Source organism: Anolis sagrei, chromosome 4 (genome assembly GCF_037176765.1).
Source record: "Anolis sagrei isolate rAnoSag1 chromosome 4, rAnoSag1.mat, whole genome shotgun sequence".
Taxonomy (NCBI): Eukaryota; Metazoa; Chordata; class Lepidosauria; order Squamata; family Dactyloidae; genus Anolis; species Anolis sagrei.
The window spans coordinates 195,542,070-195,564,072 of NC_090024.1; the positions used below are offsets into that span (position 1 = coordinate 195,542,070).

General features: G+C 39.6%; 1 protein-coding gene across 4 annotated transcripts in view; it reads left to right on the top strand.

Annotated features, from left to right (window-relative positions):
• The window catches only part of IKBKE (inhibitor of nuclear factor kappa B kinase subunit epsilon), a 44,748-nt gene that overhangs the window by 860 nt on the left and 21,885 nt on the right, over window positions 1-22,003 (top strand). For 2 of the 4 annotated variants that reach the window (XM_067468064.1, XM_060772876.2), the window contains exons 2-11: window positions 577-692; window positions 2,994-3,134; window positions 5,910-6,039; window positions 9,558-9,739; window positions 11,042-11,202; window positions 11,387-11,497; window positions 13,284-13,463; window positions 15,620-15,816; window positions 17,003-17,067; window positions 18,777-18,868. In XM_067468064.1, coding sequence (XP_067324165.1) covers window positions 606-692; window positions 2,994-3,134; window positions 5,910-6,039; window positions 9,558-9,739; window positions 11,042-11,202; window positions 11,387-11,497; window positions 13,284-13,463; window positions 15,620-15,816; window positions 17,003-17,067; window positions 18,777-18,868 — 1,346 coding nt within the window. In that variant the 5' untranslated portion in view covers window positions 577-605. Of the gene's footprint in view, window positions 1-423; window positions 479-576; window positions 693-2,993; window positions 3,135-5,909; window positions 6,040-9,557; window positions 9,740-11,041; window positions 11,203-11,386; window positions 11,498-13,283; window positions 13,464-15,619; window positions 15,817-17,002; window positions 17,068-18,776; window positions 18,869-22,003 lie in introns of all 4 variants that reach the window. The other 2 variants (XM_067468063.1, XM_060772878.2) reach the window with 2 other exon arrangements.

The window sequence follows — 22,003 nt, forward strand, 5'->3', positions numbered from 1 at the left end:
AGAGTTTCTGAGTAATAAATACTTCTGAAACTGGTAGGACTCTTCTTAGACTTGCTTTTCTTCCAATTCTAAAGAGTACTTTTAAACAAGAATACATTAATATACATGTTTTTACCATTGGGTATATTGTTCCCTTTTCTCTAAACAGCTATGTTGTTTGTTTGGGTTTCATTGTGTTGGTTTTTTCTATTGTTTTCTGTGTATTTTAATTGTATGTGTATTTGTGTTGCTACAGTATAAGCCACAGAGTGATACTTTGTGGAGACATGAGATATAATTGTTAATAATAACTTTAGCAAAGGTCTTTTCAGAAACCTCAGCAAGGGACTGTTTGAAGTGTAAACAATGTTTTTTTTCATCTTGTTATGCAAAACACACAAGAGAAAATTGTTGCTATAATTAATTTGTCTTTGGTTCTTCCAGAGGAGGAATGTTTTTAAGTTGTAATTCACACCCAGACCTTTCTTATGCATTAATCGTAAGTGAAAAGATAATAAATTCATTTGAGGAAAAAACGGATCATGTTTGGCATGTATCTGCTATTGAAATTTGTGTCTGCTTCCATGTATTTTGCAGCTTGCAGCCAAGCCATTTTCATTCTAGCCATGCAAAGCACTCTGAATTATCTCTGGAAAACAGACGATATTCTTGGTCAAGGTGCCACTGCCAGTGTGTACAAAGCACGCAACAAGGTAAGGAGATACGGGTTGGCTGGAAAGCCTTGGAAACAAATCAAACAATTAAACATGAAATAAAATCAGAGTTATGGAAAACTGCTAGGGAGACTACAACACCCAGTATCCCCAGGTAGCATGATTACTGGGTATGTTGACTGTGGGGTTCCAGAAGTTATGGTTAAAAGCAGAAGTTTTCTAAACTCTAATAGTCAGATCAGTGTTGCAGCTTCAGTGTAAAGTTATGGTCATAAGTACAATGTTTTCTTCAAATAGTTTACTTCAAGGATGGCAATTGTGGTTTTATCAAAACTACTCTTAGGCGAGGCAGATAAGAAGTCAAGATATTTTTTGGACTTCAGCTCCCGAATCCCTAACCATTGACTCCTAGGAGCTAAGGCCTCTGGGAGTCCAAAAACCATGAAGGACCAAAGCTTGGGAACCATTGCTCTATGTGGAAGATAGATTTGAGAATCAAAAGGCTAGTGCAGATCAGCACAGCCTTCCCTCAGCAAGATGCGGGATTGGAAGGTGAAATGGCCATGGGTAGAAGGTCAGCCCAACTTGATACAGAGAATCATTTGTATGAAGTAGATCCCAAGGTGGCTCCTGCAATCTTGGACCATATCAGCAGTACCAATTCCATTTTGGAGTAATGTGGGCTGATGTAGCTAACACTGTATAGAGCAGGCATGGGCAAACTTCACCCCCTCTAGGTGTTTTGAACTTCAACTCCCAAAAATCCCAGCCAACTTACTGGCTGTTAAGAATTGTGGGAGTTGAAGTCCAAAACACCTAGAGCAGGGATCCCCCAACCCCGGGGGCTGGATATGGCCCTCCAAGGTCATTTACTCAGCCCTCACTCAAGTCTGAAACGACTTGAAAAAGCACAACAACAACAACAACAACAACAACAACAACAACAATCCTATCTCATCAGCCAAAAGCAGGTCCACACTTCCCACTGAAATACTAATAAGTTTACATTTGTTAAAACTGTTCTTCATTTTAATTATTGTATTATTTTTAAGTGGGGTTTTTTGCACTACAAATAAAATATGTGCGGTGTACATAGGAATTCATATTTTTTTCAAATTATAATATGGCCCTTGAACAGTTTGAGGAACTGTGACCTGGCCCTCTGTTTAAAAAGTTTGAAGATCCCTCACCTAGAGGGTCAAAGTTTGTGCATGGCTGGCATAGAGAGGCCATGCATTCAGAGTACTTGTTATGGCTTCCACAGCTCTTGGGACCACATTTCCAGAGGGCTATCTCTGCCTGCATAAGCCATCTTGAATAGTGAGGTCTTCCAAAGAGGCCATCTTTCAGTTTGATTAGCATTTATTTATTTATTTATTTACTAAATTAATATCCTACTCTTCTCACTTCAAAGGGGACTCAGAACGGCCTTACAGAAAGGCAGTAATTAAGTGCCATAAGCATGCATACAGTAAAATAAATACATTAAAACCAAGAAATTAAAACATATCAATATTAAAACCCATTATTAAAATCACATTGTCACAAATCATGATCCAAGGCCTTTCTATTAGTCATTTCACTATTCCATATTCTCATATTGCACTAAAACTTGCTAGCCAAAAGCCTGGTCCCATAACCACGCTATTACTTTCTTCCTGAAGGTCAGGAGGGAGGGGGCTGCTCTAATTTCGCTGGGTAGGGAGTTCCATAGGCAAGGGGCCATCATGGAGAAGGCCTTGTCTTTCGTCCCCACCAACCACAGATGTGATGAAGGTGGGACAGAGTGCAGGGCCTCCCCAGAAGATCATAACCTCTGAGGTGGATCATAGAGAGAGATAAGTAAGCTGGGCCGGAACTGTTTAGAGCAGTGGTTCTCAACCTGTGAATCCCCAGATGTTTTGGCCTTCAACTCCCAGAAATCCTAACAGCTGATAAACTGGCTGGGATTTCTGGGAGTTGTAGGCCAAAACACCTGGGGACCCACAGGTTGAGAACCACTGGTTTAGAGCTTTATAAGCTAAAGCCAGCACTTTGAATTGTGCTCGGTAGCAGACTGGCAGCCAGTGGAGCTGACTCCCATTGGACCACTAGAAGCTTCCGAACAGTCTTTTCATTAGGCAAAGGTATAGGATTTTGCCTCATTTGATGTGGATATATAAATGCTAATATAGAAATTTTGCCATATTTTTCAGATAGTTATATCTAAAAATACAACAAACAAATAAAAAACCAAAAAGAGTGATGCATGTTGGTGAGCTGTGGCTTTCTCCCTTCTTGTTTATATGCAAAATGTAGAATAGTCCCTGATTATATGTGTCTCCTTTCTTCTCTTGCCAGATATCAGGGGAATTGGTTGCTGTCAAGGTCTTCAACAGTGTGAGTTACCTGAGACCTCAGGAAGTGCAGATAAGAGAGTTTGAGGTGCTGAGGAAGTTAAACCACCAGAACATTGTCAAACTGTTTTCTGTGGAAGAAATAGTAAGTTTGAGTTTCTGTCTAAAATGGTGGCTGATTGATATAATAGTGTGAGTGTGATAATAGCAGTGTAATGAAATGCATCCCCAAATGTTACCAAACCCTGCTTATTTCTATGTTAACTTATCCAGAAAGTGCATATGGCTTTTCTTTACCTTATGTACCGTGTCGTGTATGTAGCAATTCAGTTTATGTAGCTAAATCAAATGTTCCTCAAGCTATGTAAAGTTGCACTGTACACAATTATTTTTGAAGAAGTTTGTATTGAAAAAAATGAACATAAAACACGATCTATAAAATAAGCAAAGTTTACAACTGAAGTAGCAAGTAGCATTACCTTCTGGCAAACAAACTTGTCAGATGTGGTCTAGGCAAAACTACATTTAGGTGGATCTGTAACTGGCTAAATGAACAAACCCAGAGGGTGCTCACCAATTCTTCCTCCTCACCCTGGGAAGAAGTGTCGAGTGGAGTACCGCAGGGTTCCATCCTGATCCTGTTCAACATATTTATTAATGACTTAGATGAAGGCTTAGAAGGCATGATTATCAAGTTTGCAGATGACACCAAATTGGAAGGGATAGCCAATACTCCAGAAGACAGAAGCAGAATTCAAAACGATCTTAACAGATTAGAGAGATGGGCCAAAACTAACAAAATGAAGTTCAACAGTGACAAATGCAAGATACTCCACTTGGCAGAAAAAATGAAATGAAATTATGCAGAATGGGGGACAAGTGGCTCAAGAACAGTATGTGTCAAAAAGATCTTGGAGTCCTCATGGACAACAAGTTAAACATGAGCCAACAATGTTGTGCAAAAAAAGCCAAGGGGATTTTGGGCTTCATCAATAGGAGTATAGTGTCTAGATCCAGGGAAGTCATGCTACCCCTCTTTTCTGCCTTGGTTAGACCACATCTGGAATACTGTGTCCAATTCTGGGCACCACAGTTGAAGGGAGAGGATGACAAGGTGGAATGTGTCCAGAGGAGGGCAACTAAAATGATCAAGGGTCTGGAGAACAAGCCCTATGAGGAGCTGCTTAAAGAGCTGAGCATGTTTTGCCGAAGAAGAGAAGACTGAGAAGAGACATGATGTCCATATATAAATATGTGAAGGGAAGTCATAGGGAGGGGGGTGGCAAGCTTGTTTTATGCTGCCCTGGAGACTACCATGCGGATCAATGGCTTCAAACTAAAAAGAGATTTCATCTGAACATTAGGAAGAACTTCCTGACTGTGAGAGCTGTTCAGCAGTGGAACTCTCTGCCCCGGAGTGTGGTGGAGGCTCCTTTTTTGGAGGCTTTTAAACAGAAGCTGAATGGCCATCTGTTAGGAGTGCTTTGAATGCAATTTCCCTGCTTCTTGGCAAGGGGTTGGACTGGATGGCCCACAAGATCTCTTCCAACTCTATGATTATATGATTCTATAATACAATGTACTGTATATAACCTTGTCTCTAGAGTTAATGTCTAATTCAACCAAGTCCATCATTCTGTGGCCAATTTAATTATTTATCCATTCATTGCCATGGCATACTGACATACTATCCAATGCTAACTTTTTTTTAGTACAGCAATTCCATTGGTTCCATTAAACCACTGGTTCCAAAGCATTATTATCCCAGGAGAGATGTGCAATGTGTTCTTCATGAATGTGCTGCTTTGTTGACCAATAAGAAACCATTCATTTCTTTTAAAAGAATAGGGTACTGAGCACATCCATGAAGAAAGCAAAATAATGATGCTGGTGATGCTGCTGCTGCTGCTGATGATGATGCAAGTAGGGATAAGAGGCATATCCTCTGCCTGTAGTTTGTGGGTATACACCTTGTTTTTTGAAGTCTCGTTAGGGCCAATACGAACAGAGGGATGAGTGCTGGAGATATAATTTTCATTACCAGTCTAAGTTATTCATCCAGACAGCACACAATAAGCAGTTAGTGGGCTTGAAGATCTTATCTTTCTGCACACTTTACAGCAATCCAGGGCAGTGAAGCAGAGAAATGTCTGCTTTATCACAAATCAATTTTGTGTGTGCATTGTTATCAGACCTTGTGTGTGTGTGTGCTATTAGTTATTACAATCTTGAGGGAACTGAACTGTTATTGCAAGGAAGGTCTTTTTTTAACCATCTGGTGAGGATATATTTTGTGGCTTTGATCCACCTAGCTTACTTTATTTACATGGTTGCCCTATGTGCTTCAGAGCATCATTGTCCATGGACTTATATTTGCTTCCTTATAATTTGGAAACGGATTACAATTTGTGCAGTGAACCACATCATATTGAAGGGGATTAGGCTGTTTTCTGAGTATTGCTTATAGATTGTATTTGCTGTCTTCTTCTTTTTCTCAGCTCACCTTGTTCTTTTTCTGGTTAAAAGAGTTGATTTTGCAGGAACTCCTTGATGAAATGACACTTTTCCTTGCACCCTTCAATTCCCAGCTGTTTTTAACACCTATTGTCCTCACCTTTTCTCTCTTCAAGGAAATAATACAGTTTGGGGGAATGGGCTATTTTCTGCAGAAAAACAGCGAAAAGGGAAATACACTAACACATACATAAACTATTCCTAATCTTAAACAACATCATCAAACTTTTATATTAGGAGATATTTCTCTCTTACCTCCTTCCATCCTGCCCTCCCTATATATTTATCATAATACTGGGGTTTGTGGGGAATTTATGCTTGTTTCAGCTGTGATAGAATGAAATGTTTGGAACTGTCACCAAGTTCATACTATCAGTAAGCGGTTTGTCCTCAAATCCAAACACAGGAAATCAGCAAACAGAAGGTGTTGGTGATGGAGTACTGTTCAGGTGGGAGCCTGCTGAGCCTGTTAGAAGAGCCAGAAAATGCCTTTGGCTTATCGGAATCTGAGTTCCTCATAGTGTTGCACTGTGTAGGTAAGTTCTGCAGCTACATTTAATGGTGTGAGTTGGACTTTGCTTGTCTCTAATCCAATTAACAGGCATAGAATATGACTCCAGGTGGGAAACAAAAGGTGTGCATGTGTGTGCGTGTGTGAAGACTACAAACAGTAAACCAAAAAGACGTGACTATGATCATAAATATGGGAGTAATATACAAAACCCAGAACAACAAAGTCCTATAGGTAAGTCAGTATAACCGATATTAAACTTTGAAATGTCATTTCTTTCAGTGATTCCAAAGCTAGACGAGATGTGATGTTTACATGTCTGAGTCTGATTTGTTTGAGGTATTTTTAAATAAACAAACAAACAAATAAAGCATAAAGAGAGAGAGAATCCACACCATCCGCAAAGAACTCGCAAACACAGACAAGGAACTGCTGCATCTGCATATCAATATCAGCCAGAAGATGAATTCCCAGGACTGGGACAAAATAGACAATCTCACTTACAGGAAAATGGAGAAGAATATGGTTGTCCACACCAATAGACAAAAACAAAAATTCCACAAACGACAAAAGCAACAGCCGAAACCAGAACTGGATACATCACGGACCATCATCAACCTGACAGACAGACAACTCTCTGAAGACCAAGTATCCATACTAGCGAAAGGAGGAAACTTTGCTGTAACCTCTACCAGGATCCCAGTAGAAAACATCATTGCCAATGTTGAATCAGCAATTTACCGCCTACCAGAGGAAGAAGCAGAAGAAGTACGAGCGGAAGCAGCAAGGATCCTGAAAAAGGCAAAACTCCCCTCCAGCAACATTACTAGGAAGGAAAGAGAAGCCATTTGAGGCCTAAATTCAGATCCTGATATCCTCATTCTGCCAGCAGACAAGGGGAATGCCACAGTCATCATGCATACAGAGCAATACAAGGAGAAGATCAGAAAACTCCTGGACCCTACCATATACAGAAAGCTTAAGCAAGACCCAACTTCCAAAATAACCAGAAAAACCAACACTCTAATTAAAAACTCCTCCATCAACTTCGACATACGACAGCAGCTATGTAAATCGGAAGCCCTTCCACCCAGGCTTTATGGACTCCCCAAAATCCATAAGGACTCCACCCCACTCAGACCAATCGTGAGTGCCATTGGGTCCCCCACATATGACTTAGCCAAATTTCTTGCTGCACAGTTACAAAGCCACATTGGGCTCACAACACACTACATCAAGGACTCAGCCCACTTCATTGAAAAAATCAGCAATCTCAAGCTAAATCCAAATGACAAACTGATCAGCTTCGATGTGGTGTCTCTATTTACCATGGTCCCAGTTGCAGACACCATGGCACTCATCAACCAGAGGTTCCCAGAAGACATCACAGCGCTGTTTCACCATTGCCTCACCACCAGCTATTTTCAGTGGGACAATGAATTCTACGAACAGAAGGATGGAGTAGCTATGGGGAGCCCTCTCAGCCCAGTCATAGCTAACTTCTACATGGAACAATTTGAAAAACAAGCTCTTGAAACAGCAACCAAAAAGCCCACTATATGGTTCAGATATGTGGATGACACTTTCACCATTTGGAGCCATGGAGAAGAAGAACTCAACAGGTTCCTGGAACATCTTAACAACATCCACCCAAACATCCAGTTCACTATGGAAATAGAAAAGGAAGGAAGACTGCCTTTTCTAGATGTCCTAGTCATCCGCAAACCAGATCAACAATTGGGTCACACCGTCTACAGAAAACCCACACACACAGATAGATATCTACATAAAAACTCCAACCATCACCCAAGTCAAAAAAGAAGCACCATCAAAGCCTTGGCAGACCGTGCAAAAAGAATCTGTGAACCCCACCTCCTCCAAGATGAACTGAACCACCTCAACTGGGCTCTACAGGCCAATGGATACTCCACCTCAGACATCAGAAGAGCTGCAAGACCAAGAACAAGCCACAAGAATAAAGATGAAGATCCACCCAGAGGAAAAGTGTTCCTGCCATACATCAAGGGAACCACTGACCGCATAGGGAAGCTGATGAGGAAACACAACATACAAACAATCTACAAACCCACCAAGAAAATTCAACAAATGCTACGTTCAGCAAAGGACAAGAGGGATCCTCTCACCTCTGCAGGAGTCTACCGTGTACCATGCAGCTGTGGACAAGTCTACATAGGGACCACCAAACGCAGTGCCCAGACACGCATCAAGGAACATGAAAGGCACTGCAGACTACTCCAACCAGAGAAATCAGCCATAGCAGAGCACCTGATGAACCAACCTGGACACAGCATTCTATTTGAGAACACAAAAATGCTGGACCACTCTCACAACCACCATGTCAGGCTACACAGAGAAGCCATTGAAATCCACAAACATGTGGACAATTTCAACAGAAAGGAAGAAACCATGAAAATGAACAAAATTTGGCTACCAGTTTTAAAAAATTCTAAAATTAAAACAACAGAGAGAAAAACAGGCAGGGACATCTAATCACCTTTCATTAAGAGTTTGCTCCAGGCACTGTCAGCCCATTGTATGCTAATCAAGGTGGTCAATTGAAAAGATTCACCTAGCCCATCTTACAGTAGCCTTTTGTCTCACCCTGGTCTTTCCACAGATATATAAACCCCCTTTTTCCCAGCTCCAGACCTCACCCTCTGAGGATGCCTGCCATAGATGCAGGCGAAACGTCAGGAGAAATGCCTCTAGAACATGGCCATATAGCCCGAAAAAACCCACAAGAACTGAAAGCATAAAGAGCTAACAAGGAGGCTTCCATGCTGAATTCAGACTGTGCTGAATTAGGGAGAAGTGTGTGTAATTAATTTATTAATGTAAGATAAGCAAACTCTCTACAAAGAATCAGAAAAAAAATGAATTCAATAAATATAAAATATTTAAAACATCCACAACAGTTTTTTAAAAAACCTCAGAGTATTCATCAAGAATGGAGCCTTAAAATGTTGTTGGATTGAAACTCCAACCAGCTAGATAATGAAAGTTGTGGTCTAACTGTAGGACGAAACTGACTAAGAGAGATATAAAAGAAAAGTTGTGATAACGGCAGGAAAAAATAGATTGTAAAACATGGAAGGAACCATGTGTACATCCTAAGTAGTGTATTCCATAAAGTCAGAGCTACCACAGAAAAGAATGTCTCTATCATGCCCACCAGACTAATAGAGCTTGCCTGCAAGCCTAGCTTCTCTTGCTAATTTTAGAATCTGAACAGGTTTGTAGGAGTACAGGTAGTCTCAAGCTGTTGAGGCTTCCACCTGATCAGAATCATACATGCGCCAGCTACTTGCAATGGAAAGGGAGAGTTTGGGGAGAGTGTTCACTAGTGGCTTATTTTGTCCTTCATATACCTAGAACACAGTTCTGTGAAGCAGTTTGTCAGTGAGTTGGACAGATAGGACTTTGTTTCATTGAGTGAAAACACAAGGGAGTCATATCCATCTACAAATGTTAAAATGGAAGAAAGGATCACCACCCCTTTCTTCCCCTCTATTCCCTATGTAGTATCTGGAATGAACCATCTTCGTGAGAATGGGGTTGTTCATAGAGATATCAAACCAGGAAATATCATGCGGCTAACCAGTGAAGACAGACAGAGTATATACAAACTGTCTGATTTTGGAGCTGCTCGAGAACTGGAGGATGATGAAAAATTTGAATCAGTTTATGGGACAGAAGAATATCTTGTAAGTAAAGTGCAATATCAGACCTTCTAATTAGCAAAGACAAATTCAGCAAGAAATAACAGCATAATTTCTGACGGGTTGGTTTACCTTGGCATGTTTTTTTCTCAGAGAAAAAATAGAGGAATGTGGTTAGCTTAATTAAACTTGCAGATTGAGCACTGTTCTGTTTTTTTATTTGAGAATTCTGTTCTCCTTCCACATTTTTGGATATATTGGAGGATGATCTTGCCAAGTGACCAAAATGATGGCTGGTTCAGGACAGAGAAAAGAGGAGACTTCTTCACAAAGTGGATAGTGAAACTTTGGAATTAACTGCTACAGAATCTGCTGATGATAACCAATTTGGATAGCTTTTAAGACAGGTCCAAATGCACAATAAACTATTTCACAATAAAGCTATTGTTTTAATAAATGGCACACTGGAAGGAACTAGAGGTACCTTACAACCATCACGATGTGTGATCGTGATGGCTGTAAAATACCTCTAGTTTCTTTTATTATGCCTTTTATTAATAGGGATCTGATCTGAATGTGAATTTGAAGCTTTGCAATTGAGGAAAGCTGAATTATTTATCATTGCTACATGGAAATTATGTGGCAAAGAATTCAGCAATTTCAAATGGTTTAAAAAAAATTATATAAAATTTTATGGTGTATCAGTAATTGGGAACTCTAAACCCTTCTTCTGTCTCCTGTCACTTTGCAATTCACTTTCCCTCTGCACTGTTTTCTTATCAGTTGATCTCAGTTATCTTCAATTTTCTCTAGTCAACCTTGATGGTAAAAAAGAAAGAGAATCCCTTAAACTGGCTATTAAAATTGCATAACTCTACATGCCATCTGTTGGGAGTGCTTTGAATGTGTGTTCCTGCATGGGAAGGGGTTGGCTTTTTCCAGCTTTATAATTCTGTGACTATGCAGATGAAAACAATGCTTATTGTATTGGTCTACAACTTCTGTCATTCTTGACTCTGCAAGAGTTAGAGTGTAGCAATATCTGGAGTATCGCAGGAATCTAATCCTTATCAAGAAGTGGGCACATTCTGTGTGAGAGAAGGGAAAAGTCCTCCTTAAGGCAATGCTTTCCATCAGCGATTTTCATAAACACTTCTGTCATCACTTTTGACCTGATGTTCAGCTAATGAGAAAATGTTGTCTCCTTTTCCAAGAGCTAATTTTGTCATTATTTCATTCCAGCTTTGTATGATTCTAGGGGAAAAAAGCATGGTAAGTAACTATTTGAATAAGTAGGCATGGCTAAAAATAAAAATGTTTCCCTTTCTTTTATTTTGTAATTTACAGCACCCAGATATATATAAGCGAGCAGTGCTGAAGAAGCCCCAGCAAAAAGCTTATGGGGTAACTGTAGATCTGTGGAGTATTGGGGTTACCTTTTACCATGCAGCTACAGGCAACCTACCATTTATCCCTTTTGGAGGACCTCGTAGGAACAAGGAAATCATGTATGTATATCTGGTATGCTTTTTCTTGACTCACTTGTCTTTCTTTCTTCTCTGTCTCCTACTACTCTTCTATGACTGTAAGAAAGAACAAGAAAGAGACTGTCCTATAAATCTGTTCAAGAGTGGGAATTGTATTCCACTTGTTTGTTATCTTCTAAGATTTTATCTTTCTTCTATTATACAGGTATAAAATAACAACCGAGAAACCTACTGGAGCGATAGCAGGTGTCCAGGAGCAAGAGAATGGGGCCATCACCTGGACCGATGAGCTGCCAGTCTCATGCCAGCTGTCTCTGTGGGTACACAAGGGACAAAATAAGATAATGATCAAAGGCATTCGATATTTTTTTCCATTACTTAGGAACCTTCTCCCACTTTTTTCCGGCTACTGGTTGTTGATGCAGGTTGATGTATTTTTATGATGTTTTTATTTTTCTGGCTTTAATTGTTTTAATTATGTTGGTTATCTGTTATATGTTTTAATTGCATTTACTTTGTAATTTTGTCTATGTTGAGCTCGGTCCCCATGTAAGCCGCCCCAAGTCTCTTCAGGGAGATGGTGGCAGTATATAAGAATAAAGATATTTATTATTATTATATAATCCAGATTATCAAAGCAGATAATGCCCATTATCTGCCTTGAACTGGGTTATATGAGTCTACACTGCCATATAATCCATTTCAAAGCAGATAATCTGTATTTTATATAGTGTAGAAAACATTTGTAATCTCTTGAACAACATAGATCTATGATGGGAAACTTAGTAGAAAGAGGTTAAAAGAAAGCAAGTTCTCACAGAGAAAGCTATAGAGTTGTTTCTATAGTTACTGTTGGCCCTTTTCTATTGGCTTTCTCATTTAGATTGTAAATCTGCTTGCAGAAAATACATGAAATTTTAAACAGTGGGACCTATTTGCAACTGAACATATATGAGATCATACAGCACATTTTTTCTTCTGACCTGTCTGGCTTACACATGGAAGTCTTGTTTAATATTCTTCATGCAATTGTATACTTACACATGTCTATATACCTAATATTCTTCTGGAGGGCAGTGGAACTGGGATAAACATCTAGGCCAGATCCATTTGATCACTGGCAGAATGCAAAGTCCTTTTGACATAGTAATATAAACTTGGTTTTGGTATTGCTTAAGTGGTACAGGCAGTTCCTAGGTTCTGTATGTTCCTAAATTGAATTTGTATGTAAGTCAGAACAGGTACAGTTCTGTTCCTGTGAGAATTAGATTTAAAAAAAAAATGAGTTGTCATGGAGACAAGAACTGGTGATAAAGCTTCAGTGGAGACACTTTTTCCCCATGATAAGTCTTTCAGGAGGGAATCTCCTTTCCTAGGGGTAGATTTCTCTCACTTCTCATTGCCTTACCCCCCCCCCCCCTTTGGTAACTGGGTGTTGTATGCAAGTTGAATGTTTAATCAGGGAATGAATTCCACTTGTGGAATGAATTTGAAGATACCTTTTGCCCTGAGTCTATAGAATTGCTTATGACATGATCCATTGTGTTAGCTGTTAGACTCAATGGGATCCTGGCTTACAGAGATAAGATGGGTCTTGCTGGGTGTGATGTAAGGGTTAATCTAGAAACTAAATTCTGTTTCCAAAAATGAATATTGACATGGTGGAATGTGTCCAGGGAAGGGTAACCAAACTGAACAAAGATCTGAAAACCAAGCCCTACGAGGAGCAGATTAGGGAGCTGGTATGTTTGGCTTTAAGAAAAGAAGGCTGAGAGAGGATATAATAGCTGTGTTTAAATATTTGAAAGGATGTAATGTTAAGGAGGGGCAAGCTTGTTTTCTGTTGCTCTAGAGACCAGAAAGCAGAGCAATGGATTCATATTGCAGGAATAGAGGTGAAAGGGATAAATTGACTAACTTAAAAACACAAGCTAGCATTATGAAGCATGCTTTCTTTTGTCTGTTGTGAATCAGTTTTATTGAGTGACTCCCAAAATGTGCTTATTAATGAGAAAGGAAGCATAATTACAAATGGGTGTTCATAATTTGTTTTCAGGCACTGGGATTTCATAGAAGTAACATCTGTGCCATTTTCTCTACAGAGGACTGAAGAGACCGCTTGTTCCCATCCTTGCAAACATTCTAGAGGCTGATCAAGAGGAATGCTGGAGCTTTGATCAATTTTTTGCTGAAACTAATGATATCTTACATAGGGCAATAATTCACGTCTTTTCGTTGTCACAAGCCACAATGCTCCATGTCTATATCCATCCCTATAACACGTAAGCATCACTATCTGGGTCAGGGAAGATTTTTGCAGCCAGTTCTCAGGTTGGAGTTTTATTATTAGTTATCAAGCTAAAAAAAAAAAACTAAATAGGTAGATATAACCTATCTTGTAGTGTGTTGGATCTTTAGAGTGAGAAATCACATTGAAATTTTTCGGTACTTTAAGAACAACCCATCAGAAATGGGCAATTGAGCAAACCCATCAATAAGAATCCATGGTTAAGAGTGCAAATGAAAAAGCATAATTATATATGAGCACCTGAACTCAGCTCACAACTTTCCCTTGAGTACCAGCTGTAACATTTATTCATTTTATATGTATCCTGCCTTTCTCCCAGGACAGAGCCCAAGATGACTCACATCAAATTACAAACAAAATACATTAAAATCTGTTTGATGCAAAAGCTTTAAACAGCATTGATTGAAGAGTTCCATTAAAAACACTCTATTAGAACAGTAAAATACACACTGAAATGTTTAGAAAATGGTATTCATAACATTTTAGAAAGGCATGACCTTTTAGAAATCAAAACCTTTTAGAGAAGAGCCAAAAACCCATTTGAGTAGAATCTTCTCAAGTGGTATACAACCAATAGCAGTTCTTCAGAAATGTTTTAGTGCCCAAAAATATATCTACTCTCCCAAAAAACAACTGATTTAGTCAAAATAAAGTAGACTTTGTATAAATAACATATTTGGTTTACTCATGACCTTCATGTGTTCAGCATACATAGGTACACAACTTATCAGTCAGTTATAGATATGTTTGAGGTAGTTTCTGTGCCATCCGGACTGAACAACTCTCTTATAATAAAATAGCAAGTGTTTGCAAGTCTGCGATCTGAGCAGTCCCAACATCTAAAGAAGTCTGAGCGGATCATGTAGTCTGCAACGCCACTCCCCCCACTTGTCAGGAAAACATAGAGCAAGGAAAGAAAGCTCCATACCAGAACATACATACAGTACATAAGCAACAGGATTATAGATAAACAAATCACTAGAGGAGATTTGAAGAAGGTTGTAATTTCCAACAGAAACATCATCTGTATAAATAAAAATGTAATGTTCATTTGTGGGATTAACATAACTCAAAAACCACTGGATGAATTGACACCACATTTGGACACAATACATCTCTCAGGCCAACAAGTGACCATCACTCATAAAAACACTGAAAAGCACAGCAGAAGGGACTTAAAACCCCCAAAATACTTTATATTGCATGCTCAAACCCACATATAAACACATATATAAACACACACAACACACAGTATACACAGACTGGGCCATAGCAACGCGTGGCAGGGGATGACTAGTTAAAAGATAAAAACACACCTCATTAAAAATATCTTTCTATCACAGTAAGTTCTCTTTCTTTCATGTCAGGAGCAACTTGAGAAACTGCAAGTTGCTTTAGGTGTGAGAGAATTGGCAATCTGTAAGGACATCGCCCAGGGGATGTCTGGATGTTTTTTTTAATGTTTTACCATCCTTGTGGGAGCTGACAGAGGGAGCTCATCCACACTCTCCCTAGATTCGAACCTCCAACCTGTCGGTCTTCAGTCCTGCTGGCACAAGGGTTTAACCCATTGCGCCACCGGGGGCTCCTATCATAGTAAGTTAAAAGTATAGGTTTGACTAAATAAAAAGGTCCTTGCCTGTTGATGGGAAGAAAATAAAGAGGATGCCAGTTGATCCATCAGTAAAAAGGAATTTCACAACTTGGGAACAACAACTGAAGGAGTTTCCTCCCTTGTCTGCACCAAAAGATCCTCAGATAGTGGTGGGGGGAACAGACAAAAAGTTTTTTCCCTAAAGATTTTCAAAATCAGACAGACTTATAGGAGGGGAAATGGTATTCCTTAGAGTTGGGACCCAAGTCACTTTAAAAGTAGGCATTTTGAATTGTGCCCAGAGGGGACCAGTAGCTTCTGAAATGGATGCTATATGATAGTTATGTGTTCACAGTAACCAGCTCCCGTCAGCAGTCTGGCCAGAACAACATTTTAATTAGATTCTGGAAGGTGTGACCAAAGCTGGCCTAGGAGATTTCTCAAGGCAGGCATTTCAAGAGACGATGAAGAAGAGATACAGATTCCTTGTATGTACAAAGACTGATTATACATTCTTTTTGTGGTATCTTACGCAGAGCCACCAAATTTTTAGAAGAAGTGTTTAGGCAAACAAATACAGCTCCTTGTCACCAGGAATATTTATTTGAGGGGCACTCATATGAACTGGAGCCCAACCTGCAAGTTTGCCATTTCCCCAAAACCACAGAAAACTGTCCTTTCATCCTGATGAGCACAGATCCTGAGGATCCAGTGGGACTCAGATACAGAGATCGTGAGTGTCGTAACTCTACCGTGTTCATCTCATGCCTGATTGCAGTCTCTGATTATAATTAATCCATGTTAGCTATGGGTTTGTATTTCATCAGAAAATGTTTACTTCTAGACCAGTGGTTCTCAACCTGTGGTTCTCCAGATGTTTTGGCCTTCAATTCCCAGAAATCCTAACAGCTGGTAAACTGGCTGGGATTTCTGGGAGTTGGAGGCCAAAACACCTGGGGACCCTCAGGTTGAGAACCACTGTTCTAGACCTATTGTTACAACACAGGATCTGTGGTGTTTCTAGAGTAAATGGCATCAGCAGTTCTCCACATGGATGATTCTTTATAAAATGTCCAAATGCAACACATATTGCTTCTTACCCTCAGAGGAAGGAAATAAGGTTTGCCCACAGCTCAGGATGGATCCATACTATTTCTGCAGAGTTTTTACTGTTCTTTTTTATTTTTTAGAACAGGCATGGATGGCCTTTTGGATTTTATGGGGGATTTTGTTTGTTTTCTTTAATGGCCACTATGGCTGCTTCTGCAATGTTTTCAATATTTTTCGATTGCATATTATGGGCGCTAGATGTCACTATAGCTCCACATCTGCAGCATTCCTTTCCTCCTCTAATAGTGCAAATTTTACCTGATACTCACAATAGCAGCCTTCCCCAGCCTGGTGTTCTCTAGATCAGTGGTTCCCAACCTTTTTTTGGCCAGGGACCATTTTGATCAGGGACTACTCTCCAACATTAGTACCCAAAGGGTTACGAATCAGTTTTTGGTCAACTTTAGATTCAGTTTGGTTATTTGGGGTGCTGACTCAGAAAATTGCATTGGATAGACCACATCTGATTCAGAACATATGCCATCCAGTAGTCACTATCTGCTTGCCCACAGAAAACAATATTTAATAATCTAGAGCTGATGTGGTAGTAGTAATCTTTCGTCAGTAGTCAGCCTCCCCCTCCCAACATCCCAGTTGCCTCAGCATTATTAAGAGGGTTTCGGGAGACCAGTCACTCTCATTGATGTGTAGTTTTGAGGCAACGTTATAGTAATGGTGAGGCTGCGGACCATATTTTCGTTCTTACAGACCACTGGTTGGGAACCACTGATCTAGCTGAATTCTGTGATGTGATTTGGAATTATGAAAGATAAAACACTCGGGTATGTGTGTGTGTTCATTCTTTCCAGCAGCTTTGGAGTTCCCCAGATTTCTTCCGAAGGTTGATGTCATTGCAGATTGCAGCACAGCAAAGGTACTTCTTAGGTTCCCTCGGAGTAAAGATTCCTTCTTTGTTTCACACTCAAGTAACATAGTAACCGAGACCTGGTATGAAAATCTAAGAATGGCTGAGAAACGGAACAAATTGTTAGACCCTTCCCCTAAATTGTTTCTATACTGCTGTATTTAGGTGCCTAAGAGAAAAAGATGAAGCACACCAACCTAAGCACTGGGAAGTCAAATGATAGGAGAGGAAGACCGTGGTTTTGGAGCCACAAAATGTTTAAATCTGACATATCTTGCTCTTAGGACTGATTTACAGGTTCAAAACATTAGCATTGTGCTAAATCGAGCCTAAAAATACTCTTTTTTTCAATAGTCTGCAAGGTTTGAGAGTAAAACTCCAGCACCAACCTCTCAATACCAAAATGTATTTGGAGGTTAGTGAAGAAGCCTCCAACAATGACAGTCAGGTGACTGCTATGGTTTAATGCTACGATCTGTGCCTGGTTTCTCTGCTATTTTGGTTTGGATGTTGGAGACTCCATTTAGGTATCATGCTAATAGGCATTGATAGATAAATATTTGGACTTGTGTCACCTTCTCCAAAGACATCTATGCTAGGTTTCTTATGCTTCTTCCAACCTTACTGTTTGGTCCAAAAAGAGAGCATCAGATGTTCTCATCACAGCTGAGCTGCAATGGAAAATTTCAGCCCCTTGGAAATGCCACACTTGTAGCTCCTGCTCTTATGAAAGTGGAACAAAATGCTTTGGAGCAGCTGTTGTCCTGGGAATTTTTGGCTTCACATGTTTGTTAAGTAATGTTGTTCCTAGTGGCAAGAGGAAATGCTCTCATGAACAGGTGGAGAAGTGTTTCGAAATTGTTTCAGGATTGTACATTTACACAGGAATAGCTCTTATGGAATGTATGCTCTCTGTAGGGCATTAAATAGATGCATGAACTTCTTTCCATCAGGTCAAATTAAATATAAACTTGTCTTCTGGTGACTTTTGTGACTGTGTAAGCCAGAAAATTATATTTATCCAGCATCTATCAAGCCCCGTGGGTGCTGGTTAACTGAGAGTCTACAGTACTTAATACTTGTGTTTCATCTGTCTGTCTGAAGAAGTGGATTGAAGTCCACCACAGACCATGTTGAAATAAACTAGCAGTCTCAGAGGCGCATTTAAATTCTTTCCCTTGTATTTCTTCTTCTCCCCCCTCCTTCTCATGTTAAAACAAATAAGGCATGTTAAAATTTGAAAATCTTGGATCAGATTTCCTCCCCCTCCACACAGAGGGAAAAGGACCAGGACCCTTGGATATGAAGGAGGGGAATCTGTGACCGGAGGCTCAAGAATGGAGGGTGAAATGTATTGTTGATGCAGAAGATGCCTTCCTTCGCTTCTTCCATCCATTCTCATTCATTCAATACATGCTAACACAGCAGTTGTTTGTTGATATCCATGCCTGAGTTCAGAAAAGGAGGAAGAATTTCCTGTGCTACCGGGACAATTTATTTCCATGCCACCATCCCTGTCCAGTCTCACATTTCACTCCTAATTTTCCACCTCAGCTTTCTCTGCTTGTTGTCCGACCTTGGTCACACACATATATATATCTATCATGTCCTTTCAGCCTATGGTGATATTATTTATATAGTCTTGCTGCTTTTGAGCCAATATCATACCAATTAATTGTATATAGGACAATCACAAGCACTATTTGTTTATCCTCCAGGGTGTTCTGAGTGCAACTTACCAAACACTGAGGATATCTCGGTCATTTCTAAAGGGTCAAGAGCTCATTCTTAGAGGCTTGTATTGGCTGAGGTAGGTAAAAAAAATATATTTATTTATTTATTGCTGTTGGTGTATAAACCGAATAACAGGCTTTTTTGTTTGGGCACTGGTAAAGGTGTTCCAGGCTTGCAATAAAATCAGGTTAATTCCAGTATAATTCAATTTCCCAGAGAGTTTGTTTACAACTTCATTTGTAAGACTGCCTTTGAAAAATGGCCAGAAATTTAGCTTACATAAAATGGAGCGATAAGATCTTTTTTAGGCAAAACAAACTTAAGATAGGTTGATGTTATCACATTGGTCATCAGAGATAGTTTCCAATTGTTTTCTGTGTTCAACTAACATATGAACACCGTTACCTTCCTGCCGAAGTGGTACCTATTGATCTACTCACATTTTCATGTTTTCAAACTGCTAGGTTGGCAGAACTTGGGGCAACAGCGGGAACTCACCCCAACCTTTTGGTCAGCAGTTCAGCAGCTCAGCGGTTTAACTCACTCCGCCACCAGGGGCTCCAAATGTGACATATGTTCAAATATTTAAACATGACCCCTTAATCTTCTTTTCTTTAAGCTAAACATACCCGGCTATCTCAGCTATTCCTCATATCACTAGGCTTCCAGGTTTTTAATGATTTTGTTCACTCTTTTCTGGACACGCTCCAGCATGTCGATATCTCTCCTGAACTGTGGTGTCCGGGGCTAGCCTGACCAAAGCAGGACCTTACAGTAATCTTGAGAGGCCCTTCCCTGGGCACTCACAAAATCACGTGAAGCAGTTTGTGTCTTTGTAACATTTATGTATGTATGTATCTATTTATTGCATTAATATGCCAACTTTTCCCAAAGTGGAATCCAAGGTATTTTCCAGCACAATTAAAAATATTCCCAATATTTTTTAAAAAAACTAATAGCACATGAAACAGTTTAATAATATTTTGAAAACATGCACAAGCTTAAAAAAAAATATATCTCAATAGCAAGGTCTCCTGCTTACATGTTAGAAGCCTGTTTGAATAGCAATGTCTTCACCTGCCATTGAAAGTTGGAAGGAACCAGCCTAGGGTGCATTTAGACAGCAGTGACTCAGTGTTATGGAATATTGGGATTATTAGTTTGTTGAGGCAGGAGCACTATTTAGCACCTTGTAAAGCTACAGCCCCTGTAGCTTTACAAGGCCAACTGGTGGTACAGTGGATTAAACCACTGAGTTGCTGAAGTTGCTGGCCAAAAGGTCAGTGGTTCAAATTCGGGAAGCGGGGTGAGCTCTCGCTGTTAGCTCCAGCTTCTGCCAACCAAGCAGTTCAAAAACATGCAAATGTGAATAGATCTATAGGTACCACTTTGGCAGGAAGGTAATGACACTCCATGCAGTCATGCTGGCCACATGACCTTGGAGGTGTCTGCAGACAACACCGGCTCTTCGGCTTATAAATTGAGATGAGTCGGACATGACTAGATTTAATGTTAGGGGAAAACTTTACCTTTACTAAAGCTACAACTCCCATGAGCCATAGCAATTAAAATGATGACAGTCTTCATTAATTCTATAGTGTAGATGTACCCTTAGCCTACTATGAAAGGGAGTCCCAGAGGGTGGGAACAGCCACCGAGAAGACTATTGTGTTCTCACCAAATGAACCCTGTGATTATAGTAGAGGGACCAAGAGAAAGCCTCCCCTGTGGATCCTAGGGTTCTGGCATGTTTATATAGGGAGATAAGGTCTTTTGGATAGTCTGGACCTGAACCAAATAGGACTATATAGGTAATGAATTATGTGCAGCTGATTTAACACCATAAGACTTTGTAATATAATATACAGGTTTAATATTATATAAACAAATATATAGTGAGCTTTAAAAAAAAACTTTAGCACTACTTTAGATCTTTGGCATTATCGTTAATATATACTGGGTTTTATTCTAGTTTGTTCTGTTAACTCTGGCTACCAGTATTAAAAAACTCTGAAATCATAACAGTAAATGAAGAACAACACTCAAAAACAGGGGAATTCCAGACAAGAAACAATCAAAGCCAGCCAATCACCTCCCATCAAAGGATTCCCCCAAACCTAGTGAGAAGCCAAGCCTTGAAACTGCTAGGCCATTAAATGCTTATCAAGTTGGCTAATTGGAACATTCACACCTACCTCAAACAGACAAGAATTCCTTCTCCCACCATGGACATTCCACAGATATATAAATCCCATTTTCCTAGTTTCCAATAAACTTCCCAACCTCTGAGGATGCCTGCCATAGATGCAGGTGAAATGTCAGGAGAGAATGCATCTGGAACATGGCCATTCAGCCTGGAAAACTCACAACAACCAAACTATTCTGTTAACTGTTTTTATTTTGTCTCAGATTTCATGTTTATGATTTATGATTCTATTTAATGGTTTTTAACTCCAATTTCTAAACTGCCAAGTGAGGTTTTGTTACCAAGCAGAACATAAATACATATAAATACATAAACCAATGTCAAATTATAAATTCTAACTAGGCAGAAAAGAATGAGTTGTCTTTGTACTTTAAAACAAGATGAAACAGCTTTGGACAGAGGTTTGAAGATCCAGAGTCTGATACGAAATTAAAGTTGTCAGATAAACACATGCAGCTTCATCCTTTCCTCCAAATTTGCTTTTTTCCAGAATAGCTGGTTTGCAGTGTACTTAATGGAATGTGTTCAGTTGATTTACATTACAGAGAGAAATAAGCAGATTGTACAGGCTTTGGAGCAGTTCTTTTGTTTGCAGAGAAATTAGTTTTGACTGGAAACATCTAGCTATGTACAAAATACCTCCTCATGGCTGGGGAAAACATGGAAGGATATGGTGGCATGGATTGTCACAATTTCCACCTTGTCAAGCATTATTTTCCAAATGCGGAATGTCAAACTGAAGTGCAGAATAAATCATCATGTGGTTAAAGTGGGAAGCAATAGCTGAGCTGAAGGAAACATCTCTTGGTTTAGAGAATAGAAGCAATGTCTGCTACATTGGCTGGAAAATCCAGTTAACCATTGATAAGCCTGCTCTAAAAGCTCTCACTTCTACTCTTTTGTATAAATATGTGCAAGTTATATTACAGAATAACCAATTGATTAATAACAAATCAAGGATGTTCAGATGTCAGGAGAAATGATTGTATTGATTCCCTGGGGGAC